This window comes from Cebus imitator, unplaced genomic scaffold (assembly GCF_001604975.1).
Source record: "Cebus imitator isolate Cc_AM_T3 unplaced genomic scaffold, Cebus_imitator-1.0 Scaffold54, whole genome shotgun sequence".
In the NCBI taxonomy this organism is placed as follows: Eukaryota; Metazoa; Chordata; class Mammalia; order Primates; family Cebidae; genus Cebus; species Cebus imitator.
Window position 1 is genome coordinate 5,341,875 of NW_016107369.1, and position 12,094 is coordinate 5,353,968.

The 12,094-nt window shown below is 44.7% G+C and overlaps 1 protein-coding gene across 1 annotated transcript; it reads right to left on the reverse strand.

Annotated features, from left to right (window-relative positions):
- Positions 1–9,045: 9,045 nt before the first annotated feature.
- LOC108304482 (60S ribosomal protein L32-like) lies at positions 9,046–9,565 on the reverse strand. The gene has a single exon (XM_037738585.1). The coding sequence runs from the start codon at positions 9,508–9,510 to the stop codon at positions 9,106–9,108; it is 405 nt and encodes a 134-aa protein (XP_037594513.1). The 5' UTR covers positions 9,511–9,565; the 3' UTR covers positions 9,046–9,105.
- Between the last annotated feature and the right edge of the window lie 2,529 nt (positions 9,566–12,094).

Here is a 12,094-nt window from a genome sequence, read left to right on the forward strand (position 1 = left end):
GAGAAAAAAAGCATAACAAATTTATTTCATCAAGGTGGGTTTTTTTGTTGTTTGTTTTTTTCTTTTTGAGACAGAGTCTTCCTCTGTCGTCCAGGCTGGAGTGCGGTGGTACAAACTGGGCTCACTGCAACCTCCGCCTCTGAGGTTCAAGTGATTCTTCTGCCTCAGCCTCCTGAGTAGCTGGGATTATAGGCACCTGCCACCATGCCCAGCTAATTTTTCTATTTTTAGTAGAGATGAAGTTTCACAGTGTTGGCCAGGCTGGTCTCAAACCCCTGACCGCAGGTGATCTACCACCTTGGCCTCCCAAAGTGCTGGGATTACAGGCATAAGCCACCATGCCAGGCCTAATCAAGGTTTACAAGATACAGGAGGCTTCAGAAATGAAAACCCATAGACCCAGGGAAAATTATTTTTTTCTTTTTAATTTTTCTATAGAGGCAGAGTCATGCATATTGCCTAGGCTGTTCTCAAACTCCTGGCCTCACATAATCCTTCCACTACATCTTCCCAAAGTGTTGGGATCACAGGCACGAGCCACTGCTCTCAGCCTCTTTCTCATTTTAGAGCCCCAGTGCCTAGCATAATCTTTGACATATATAAAAAGTACAAGATATATTTGTAAATTTGACAGAAAATCTGGGACTCTTCTCCTAATTCAAGTTGTCTGCATTATCTCAGTAAGACTTTCAAGCGTTGTGGTCAGGGTTTGAAAAGCATTAGGTATGCTGGGTGCAGTGGCTCGCACCTATAATCCTAGCACTTTGGGAGTCCGAGGTGGGAATATCATTTGAGCTCAGGAGTTTGAGACCAGCCTGGGCAACATAGTGAGACCTTGTCTATACAAAAAAAATAAACAAAATTAGCTGGGCATGGTGGTGTGCACCTGTGATCCCAGGTACTCAGGAGGCTGAGGTGGGAGGCTCACTTGAGCCCAGGAGGTCAAGGCTGTTATCTGTGATTGCCCCACTGCACTCCAGCCTACACAACAGAGCAAGACCCTGTCTCAAAAAAGAAAACAAAAGAAAGAAAGGGAAAGCATTAAATATGCAATCGAGAAAGGAACTGACATCAGGAATTCAGTTTCTGCATCTTCTCTGTGACTTCTCATTCATCTCTGGGTCAGTCATAGAATCTCTCTTGTCTTAATTTTCTCATCTGTCAAGTGGCTACCCCTGTATTTAACCACCAGTGGCACTGAGAACCTTAATCAATATTTAGGAAATAGTTTATAATCCTCATAACATGAGACCCATAATTGAAAGACTATAACATTATCATGGCCCATTTCATTTTATCTGGATTTTTTTTAACTAGGTTGGTTTTACGTTTTGATGTGAATTTCTTTGCAGCACTATTGTTAAATTGAGTGTTGAATTTTACTCCCCAGAGAGTTTTATCCTTCAGTAGTGGAAAAATGAAGCATACATGATTGCAATAATAACACCCTTACTTGTGATTTTGTCATTTCATAAAAATCTTTTTTTTTTTTTGAGACGGAGTCTCACTCTGTTGCCTAGGCTGAAGTGCAGCGGTGCAATTTCGGCTCACTGCAATCTCCACCTCCTGGATTCAAGCAATGCTCCCTGCCTCAACCTCCTGAGTAGCTGAGATTACAGGCACCCAACACCAACACCTGGCTAATCTTTGTATTTTCAGTAGAGATGGGGTTTTGCTGTGTTGGCCAGGCTCATCTCGAACTCCTGACCTCAGGTGATCGGCAGCCCAAAGTGCTGGGATTATAGGCGTGAGCCACTTTGCCCAGACAACAAAAAAATTTTTTAAAAGATTAGCCAGGCACCTATGGAGGAGACTGAGGCGGGGCCTACGGAGGAGACCAGGGTGGCTGTGGAAGCAAAATTGGAGGAAGAAACGACTATAGAAACAATCAGTGCAATCAACCACACTGATGACTGTTCTGAATGTTCCTTTGTCTCTGACATGATCCATAGGGAAATTGCCAGAGTTTTGCCTTCTGCTTTCCTCGTGACATCTTTTTGGGTAGTGAAATTTAGTGACATTTGGATTCTTAGATTTTTATTTGGGTGGGTGAGAGGGCTGGGACAGTTTTTTTTGTTTGTTTCAGAAATGTTCATTGAGATTTCCCCTTTTAGTTTCCAGCCTTCTCCTCCCCAACCCTTGGAGTGAAATGTGTTATAAAATATGGCCAAAATGAAAAGTGTTTTATAATACTGCAATAAAGGCTGCTTGTTGTTGTGGGGGAAAAAAAAGATTAGCTGGTGACCTGTGCCTGTAGTTTCAGCTGCACATGGGGCTGAGGTAGGAGGACCCCTTGAGCCCAGGAGTGCCAGGTTGCAGTGAGCTAGGATCCTGCCACTGCACTCCAGCCTGGGCAACAGAGCAAGATCCCATCTCAATAAATGAATGAATAAATAAATATTTAGACATAAATAAATAAAATTTAGCAATTTACCTTTCAAAGAACAACCATACAGTTGGGGAAAAGGCCAATTTTCTCCAAATAATTATTTTACAGTATAGGCAATTGTTTCTCATCCTGCTTCAGTGTTTATCATGACAAAAGATAGTTTTACAAAAGTGTAGAGATTATATATAAGTAAAAATAGTTGAAGAAGTCCAGGCATGGTGGCTTATGCCTGTAACCCCAGCACTTTGAGAGGCTGAGGCAGAAGGATTGCTTGAGTCCAGGAGTTAGAGACCAGCCTGGGCAACATAGTGAAACCCCATATCTTTATTAAAAATAAAAATGAGTATTTGAAGACTGTATTCAAGTTATCACTTAGGTGTCTTCTCTTCAGCATGGTGCCCTTAACTGTCCACATGGAGAAAAGTAATTGGAATCAGGCTCTTGAAAAATTTTAGAATATGCCAGCCCAAAATATATCACTTTGGAATATCGATTATTTGCAGATAAAAGATATACAGAAACAGCCAACACCGGAAACTCTCTTTACTTCCTCTGCAATTGCCTAAAGTATAATTTTCCCCTTTTGTAAAGGAAATTTATATTTATAAAGAAAATTTTCATTAGTAAAAATATCTGTACCAGGAAGAGAACTATTTTGAGATCACTTTTATCACCTGAGAGACCTGTATCGGCAAAACAAGGCAACCTTTATTATTCCCCATAAATATATATATATATATATATTTTTTTTTTTCAGTCAGTGTCTCACTCTGTCACCCAGGCTAGAGTGCAGTGACACAATGTCAGCTCATTGCAACCTCTGCCTCCCGGGTTCAAGCAATTTTCCTGCCTCAGCCTCCCAAGCAGCTGGGATTACAGGTGTGTGCCACCACGCCTGGCTAATTTTTGTATTTTTAGTAGAGACAGGGGTTTCACCATATTGGTAAGGCTGGTCTCGAACTCCTGACCTCAGGTGATCTACCTGCCTCGGCCTCCCAAAGTGCTGGGATTACAGGAGTGAGCTACCCATGCCCAATCTTCCCCATACATTTTCTCCCCTCACATTCCCATATCCAAATCTCTTCTGGTCCCAAACATTTTGAATAAAGGATGTTCAAACTGTAGTATATAATGTACATATTACATAATATATAAAATATATATATTCCCATCATTTGTCTCTATTCATCTCCAGAAGCCCCAAACCCCTATTCCTTTCCATTGCTGAGGATGATACCCAAATCTGGATTGTCTGGCCCTCTCCTTGAGTCTTATATTTTGAGGGACTCTTGTGCATGCATACATAAAATTGTGTTTTTTCTGTTACTGTCATGTCAATTACATTCACAAACCAGCCAAGGAGCCTAGAAGAGTGGAGGGAAGCATTTTTCCTCCCGTACACTCACTGGTGTGCATGTGAACAACATGTGTCAAATGAACAGCAAACTCAGGTTTTTCACCAGTTATCTATTCACAACTATAGTCATTCTTCATTTCTTCTTTTTTTTTCAGGCTGGAGTACAGTGGCACGATCCCAGCCACTGCAACCTCCAACTGCCTGGTTCAAGTAATTCTCATGCCTCAGCCTCCTGAGTAGCTGGGACTACAGGCATGTGCCACAATGCCCAGCTATTTTTTTGCATGTTTAGTAGAGACAGGGTTTCACCATGTTGTCCAGGCTGGTCTCAAACTCCTGACCTCAGGTGATCTGCCTGCCTTGGCCTCCCAAAATGCTGAGATTACAGAGATGAGCCACCGTGCCTGGCCCATCCTCTATTTCTTCTGATCTCCTTATAAACATACCTCTTTCAGTTGATTTCACCATTTCACCAACCTGAACACGAAATCCATTAGGCTGATATTATAATGATATCTTCTGACAGATAGCACAGTGCCACTGGGTAGATGTGTTGGGAGGCAGAAGATGTACCTTCTGTGTGGGAGGCAGAAGATGTACCTTGGTCGGGGGAGGAGAGGTCTGTGCATAACAAAATCAGAAATGAAAGTGAATTGAAAGGGTGTCAAGTGCAACTGGTCTAAAACACAAGGAGCAACCAAATCCTTGACAATAGTAGGAAATTACTCACAGGGAGAACGTTCAATTAAGCCACTATTTTCAGGAACTAGTTGAAAAAGGACTAATAAGCAGCCACCTGCTGAACATCATGTTGAGAAACAGCTAAATGACAGGTGCATCATCAAAGTGGATAGACAAACACATGAATAAAGATGGGTTTTGTGTGTCTGGAGTTATATTCCTGTGAGTAAATTATTAAAGATTTTTATACTTTAAGATTCAGCAAGAAGAAACTCTTGTTAAGTAGCTCTTTAGGGGACAGTGGGTTTCTGTCGATCATGTAGTCATCCAACATGACTCTCTATGTTCTTTTTTTAAATTATTTTTTCATAAGACACAGCTTCACTCTTGCTGCCCAGGCTGGAGTGCAGTGACGCGATTTCGGCTCACTGTAAACTCCACCTCCCGGGTTCAAGCGAATCCCCTGCCTCAGCTTCCGAAGTAGCTGGGATTACAGGCACCCATCAACATGCCTGGCTAATTTATTTTGTATTTTTAGTAGAGATGGGTTTTCATCATGTTGGCTAGGCTGGTCTCGAACTCCTGACCTCAGGTGATCTACACACCTCAGCCTCCCAAAATGCTGGGATTACAGTCATGAGCCACTAGGCCCGGCCAAGGCTCTCTATGTTTTATGGTGCCTGTGCTGCTACAGTTTTGAAATCCCTGTCTTAGACCCTGGTACACACACAGTCCCCACATACCAAGTATGTATGTACACACAGTACCTCACCTCTTACTGTAAAGAACAGCATTAAATCCAGCTCAAAGCATGTCGCAAATTGGAACACCTGAAAGCGTGCTTCTTTTTCTTCCTGGATTTGCTTTATAAAAGTCAGCCTCCCTGGGGTGCCTTTAATTCTGCAGCTTGTTTAGACCCAGAGGTCTGATAAGACTTTCCTTAAATCCAGCTGCTTTGGTGCTTCCCAGGGGTCAGCCTGTGTGGGCCAGGTATATAGGTGGCCATGCTTGTGAGATCCATTGAACTTTTTTTTTTTTTTAATGTATCTTTTTTATTTATGCGTCCATAGGGGAGAAAAGTAATGTCTTTCCTCATTCATTGCTAGGTTCATGGCTGACATTCCTATAACAAAAGATTAATAAGAAAAGGGATAGAATCTTTTCTGTTCTTTTTTACTAAGTCCTTAGGAGAATGTAGGAGGTTTGCGGTAGAAATGCAAGGAGGAGAGAAGGAAAAGGTTCAAGAGTTTTACAGAAGTGTCTTTAAGAAAGTTGAAGGGGGCCAGGTGCAGTGGCTCATGCCTGTAATCCCAGCATTTTGGGAGGCTGAGGCAGATGGATCACTTGAGGCTAGGAGCTCGAGGCCAGCCTGGCCAACATGGTGAAACCCCGTCTCTACTAAAAATACAAAAATTAGCTGGGCATGGTGGCGGGCACCTGTAATCCCAGCTACTCGGGAGGCTGAGGCAGGAGAATTGCTTGACCACGGGAGGCAAATGTTGCAATGAGCCGAGATGGCGCCAACGCACTCCAGCCTGGTCAGCAGAGTGAGACCGTGTCTCAAAAAAAAGAAAGTTGGGGCCGGGCGCAGTGGCTCAAGCCTGTAATCCCAGCACTTTGGGAGGCCGAGGCGGGCGGATCACAAGGTCAAGAGATCGAGACCATCCTGGTCAACATGGTGAAACCCCGTCTCTACTAAAAATACAAAAAATTAGCTGGGCATGGTGGCGCGTGCCTGTAGTCCCAGCTACTCAGGAGGCTGAGGCAGGAGAATTGCCTGAACCCAGGAGGCGGAGGTTGCGGTGAGCCGAGATCGCGCCATTGCACTCCAGCCTGGGTAACAAGAGCGAAACTCTGTCTCAAAAAAAAAAAAAGAAAGTTGAAGGGAACGTATTTCCTTCAGTCCTGGTTTCCTCGCAGGGCCCCAGTGAGGTGGCAAAACCTCAGAGACTAAAGGAATTGGGGCCCTCAGTCTTGCAAACAAGTCTCATGTCCCAAGTGGGTGTAGAAACAAAGGTGTCAGCAGACCTGAAGGGGCTACTGGGAAAGGGACAATGTCTCAGTGGGGATCTTCAATAGCCAGGCATGACTCAATGTCAGAAGGCCACTTCCAACTTGGAATTGGGTAAGACTATGGAATCTGCCTGATTGTAAAGTGTCAAACACTAGGAATGACCAAAGTTAAATATTTTGTCAGCCTGTCTGACTGGGGCACAGAGGCAGAAACTCAATTGATCTGGAAAACAAAAAAACCTGTTCTGCATGTCCACCCCTGGGGACTGAGGTTAGTTTTCTCTATGCATTCATCAGTGCCTGGGGACTGAGACTGGTTCTCTCTGTGCATTCATCAGTGCCTGGGGACTGAGACTGGTTCTCTCTGTGCATTCATCAGTGCCTGGGGACTGAGACTGGTTCTCTCTGTGCATTCATCGGTGAAGTCGTGCAGATATAGAGCAACTGGAGCTACATTTCCCAGAATTCCCTCCCCCATAGTGTATGAGTTACGCTTGGCCACAAGTGAAAGATTGCAGGCGATTGCATGCGATTTGGAAGGCAGAAATGAAGCAGTGGCTTCACACATCATGACTGCTTTGCTGGCTCCCCTTGTTAGTGTAGGGTGGCAGCTGGGCCCGCCATTCCTCCAGCTCCCACTGATGCTTCCTGGGATGCTTCCCAAATATACTATTTGCATTCAAATCTTTTTTTTCCTTTTTTTGAGACACGGTATCTCTCTGTTGCTGGAGTGCAATGGTGAGATCATGGCTCACCGCAGCCTCGACCTCCTGGGCCCAAGTAATCCTTCCGCCTCAGCATCCTGAATACCTTGGACTACAGGCGTGATCTACTATGCCTGGCTAATTAAAAAAAAAAAAAAAAATTTGTAGAGACAGGGTCTCCCTATGTTCCCCTGGCTGAGTCTCAGACTCCTGGGTTCAAGCAGTCCTTCAGACTCAGCCTCCCAAAGTCAAATCCTTATCTCAGGGCTGGCGTCTGAGAAAACCCAACCTAAAACAGACCTCATAAGATGGAACAATGGACTGAACCTGATAAAGTTAAATTTAGTTATTTATTTACATTTTATTTTCTTTCATTTTTTGAGACAGAGGCTGAAATGTCAGTGATGTCACCCAGGTTGGAGTAAAGTGGTGTTATCTTGGCTCACTGCAACCTCCATCTCCCAGGTTCAAGTGATTCTCCTGCTTCCCAGTTTAGCTGGGATTACGGGTACATGTCACCACACCCAGCTAATTTTTGTATTTTTAGTGAAGATGGGCTTTCACCATGTTGGCCAGGCTGGTCTTGAACCCCTGACCTCAAGTGATTGATCTGCCAGCCTTGGCCTCCCAAAGTGCTGGGATTACAGGTGTAAGCCACTGCTCCTGACCAGATGAAGTTAAATCTAAAGATCTGCCCTTAGATTCAAAAGTCATCTACGGGTATAACAGGGAGATACTCACACCCAAGTAGTCACAGGTCTTAGAGTTGGGGCAGTCTTCTGGCTGTGCCTGTGGGGAATTTTGGGAGGAGGTCCCAAGGGTCCCAGGTTTTCAACAATTTTACATCCTGTGCAACTACACCAGATGAATAAATGTTGTTTGTGTTTAAGATGATGCTGAGCAGATAAAGAGAAGCACACCAGTGTCACCCTCATACATCTGAACCCCCATCTCCTTCCCAAGGCCTACATCAGAGCTGCATCTTGGTCAAAAGAAATGCAAATTTGACTGCAAACAACCTTGAAAGTAACAAAACTTTTACTAAATCTCAGGTAATCCCAGCATTTTGGGTAGCCGAGGCAGGCGGATCTGTAGAGCCCAGGAGTTCAAGACCAGCCTGGGAAACACGGTGAAACCCTGTCTCTACCAAAAAATTAAAAAATAAAATAAATATGTATATATATATAAATTAGCCAGATGTGGTGGCATGAGCCTATATAGTCTCAGCTACTTGGAGGCAGAAGGATCACTTGAGCCCAGGAGGTTGAGGCTCCAGTGAGTCTTGTGGCACCACTGCACTCCAGCCTGGGTAACAGAGGGAGACCCTGTCTCAAATAAAATAAAAATAAACCTCCTTCAGAAGGTTGAATGAGGAAAGAGCTACCTTATTCAAGCAACAGCAGGTTCTTTACCTTAAAAGTTCCCCTCTTAAGGAAATTGTTTAAATCTGTCTTCAGTTCCCCAAAGGCCGAAACACCCCTGTGGCCCTGTGGATTCATTCTTTCTCTCTCCCCCGACCCCCGCCACTATCTCCTACCCTCAAGTCCGTACTGGTCCACAAATGTTGGAGTCTCTGTAACTCACAAACCAAAAGTTTCCTCAAGAGGCTGGGGTTGGGGAAGGAATGGGATTGGGGAGGCAAGGAGAAATTGACTAATTATACCTCAAAAATTATTGTCCCTGTCACATGCAAAAATGGTTTAAATGATAATTAATTCAGGATCCACCATGCCCTCCTCACCAGCCAAGCCTCGGCTCAGAGAGAATTAGCATAGCATAATAGGAAAGGGCTAATAGAAGCAACTCAGTTACCCCTCACTTCCTGCTGGGAGCCAGTCCCTTATTCAGATAGATATTTTAGGCAGGGTTGCTCATGACCTCCAAGCCCATTAGTGAAATTCTTTTTTTTTTTTAAGGAAGATGCCAGTTTTATTTAAACACAAAATGTGCACATAAGCTGTCTACTCATTTTCTTCACTGCGCAGCCTGGCATTGGGGTTGGTGACTCTGATGGCCAGCTGGGCAGCCCTTTCCACAATGGCTTTGCGGTTCTTGGAGGAAACATTGTGAGCGATCTCAGCACAGTAAGATTTGTTGCACATCAGCAGCACTTCCAGCTCCTTGACGTTGTGGACCAGGAACTTTCGGAAGCCACTGGGCAGCATGTGCTTTGTTTTCTTGTTGCTCCCATAACCAATGTTAGGCATCAAGATCTGGCCCTTGAACCTTCTACGAACCCTGTTGTCAATACCTCTGGGTTTCCGCCAGTTACGCTGAATTTTGACATATCGGTCTGACTGGTGCGGGATGAACTTGGTTCTCTTTTTGACGATCTTGGGTTTCACAAGGGGTCTAAGGGCGGCCATGATGCCGAGGAGGAGATCGCTGCTACCTCCGTAGGCAGCGCCGAGGAAGAGAGAAAGGGCGTGAAATTCTTTATGTTGGCTTCACATGCTGATGCAGGTGATGTGCCTGCACCCTAGCAAAATGGGAACTTCTCTCTCTGCCCTGGCACGGTTGCATTCATGTTCTTAGGTAGCCTCTACTATTGTTTCCTAGACAAAATCCAGGCTAGTAAAAAGGGCTGCAGAAATTGGTGGATCACGAAGTCCTTTCCTATTTTGTTCTTTTCTGCACTGATGTATGAGTAAAAGTTTACGTGGTTGACACAGCGCCCAAACTCCATTTTCTCTGCTAATGGAAGAGAGTAGGAGGAAAGAAAACCCAAAACAGGCCCTGCCTGCGCAGCATGCACTGTCATTCTCACAGGGGCCTCCCTGGCTTCCTGGGCAGCTTGCCTCTTGAGGGGAGAGGAGAGCCTCTGGTCGTGGTGCCAGAAACTCCTAGTTGCATCAGAAAGGGCAGCCACTGCCCATGAAGGCTGAGCAAATTCCCCAAGGCACCCAAACAATGGGCAAAGGAATTCAGAGGTGTTGGGCCCCTGCTGCCTCCACCCTTCCCACTTGTAAAAACACAGGCAACAAGCCATCAAAAAGACATTTTCAACCAGCAAAGCCCTAATATCCAAAGTATATGCTTAATCCAATGAATTCATAGAAAAACAAACAAACAAACAAATACATTAGGAAAAAATGGGGATTTCACAAAAGGTGAAAAATATATTTAAAAGATGATCTGCCTGACACAGTGGCTTATGCCTATAGTCCTAGCACTCTAGGAGGCCAAGGTGCACAGATCACAAGGTCAAGAGATCGAGACCATGCTGGCTAACATGGTGAAACTCCGTCACTACTAAAAATTAAAAAAAAAAAAAAAAAAATTAGCTGGGCGTGGTGGCACGCGCCTATAGTCCCAGCTACTTGGGAGGCTGACACAGAACTGCTTGAACACAGGAGGCAGAGGTTGCAGTGAACCGAGATCACATCGCTGCACTTCAGCCTGGGTGACAGAGCGAGACTCTGTCTCAGAAAAAAAAAATAAAAGAAGCTCAACTTTGTTAATTAGCAGGAGAATGCAACTTAAAACAACAATAAGATGTCTACATCTGATGCTATCAAATGGTAAAGAGGATGTGTAATAATGGGAACTCATACATGGTTGGGGAGAGAATACACTGGATTCAGTCACTTGGAAAAGCATTTGGCAGTACCTAGCACAGCTGATTATTCACTGACGCTATGTGCCAAAAACCTGACCACTTCTCCTCCAGGTCTCCCAGAACCTGGTCTGGATTAGCTATACAAACAAAAGAGTCTGATTCAAGAAGCTGGCATTCCTTTCCTTCCTTCCCTTCTTCTCTCCCTCCTTTCTCTCTTTTCTTCCTTCCTTTCTTTTTTACTTTCTTCCTTTCGCTTTCCCTCCTTTTCTTTCTTCCTTTATTTTTGCTTTTCAAAATAGTAAAATACAACATACATATAGAAAAACGCATAGAAGGCTGGTGGCTCATGCCTATAAACTCAGCTCTTTGAGAGGCCTAGCTGACCGGATCATCTGAGGTCAGGAGTTCAAGACCAGCCTGGCCAACATGGTGAAACCCCGTCTCTACTAAAAATACAAAAAAATTAGCCAGAAGTGGTGGCCCACACGTGTAGTCCCAGCTACTCAGGAAGCTGATGCAGGAGAATTGCTTGAACCCTGGAGGCGGAAGTTTCAGTGAGCCAAGATTGAGCTACTGCACTCCCGCCAGAGCGACTCTGTCTCAAAAAAGAAAAATGTATAGAATATATTTGGATAGTTTGAAAAATAATTACAAAGCAGCCTGCTGTGTAACCAACACTCAGGTCAAGAAATAATTATGGCCAAGCATGGCGGCTTACACTTGTAATCCCAGCACGTTGGAGGCCAAGGCCGGAGGATTGCTTGATCCCAGCAGTTCAAGACCAGACTAGGCAACAAAGTGATGTCTCGTCTCTACAAAAAATTTTAAAATTACTGGGCATGGTGACATGCGCCTGTAGTCCCAGCTACTTGGAGGGCTGTGGCGAGAGGATCATTTGAGCCTGGAAGGTCGAGGCTACAGTGAGTTGTGATTGTGCTATTGCACTCAAGCCTGGGCAACAGAGCAAGACCCTGTCTTAAAAAGAAAAGAAATCGTAATAATTAGCATCCAAGAAGTTCCCTGTGCATCCCCTGAATGATCACAACCATCTCCCTCCTATCAGAATTACCATTATCCTAACTTACTTTCTTCTTTTTTTAATTTTTTTGAGATGGAGTCTCACGCTGTCGCCCAGGCTGGAGTGCAGTGATGCAATCTCGGCTCACTGCAACCTCCGCCTCCTAGGTTCAAGTGATTCTCCTATCTCGGCCTCCCAAGTAGCTGAGACTATGGCTGCCCGCCACCATGCGTGGCTAATTTTTGTATTTTTAGTAGAGACGGGGTTTCTCCATGTTGGCCAGGCTGGTCTCGAACTACTAACCTCAAGTGATCTACCTGCCTCGGCATCCCAAAGTGCTGGGATTACAGGTGTGAGCCACTGCGCCTGGCCT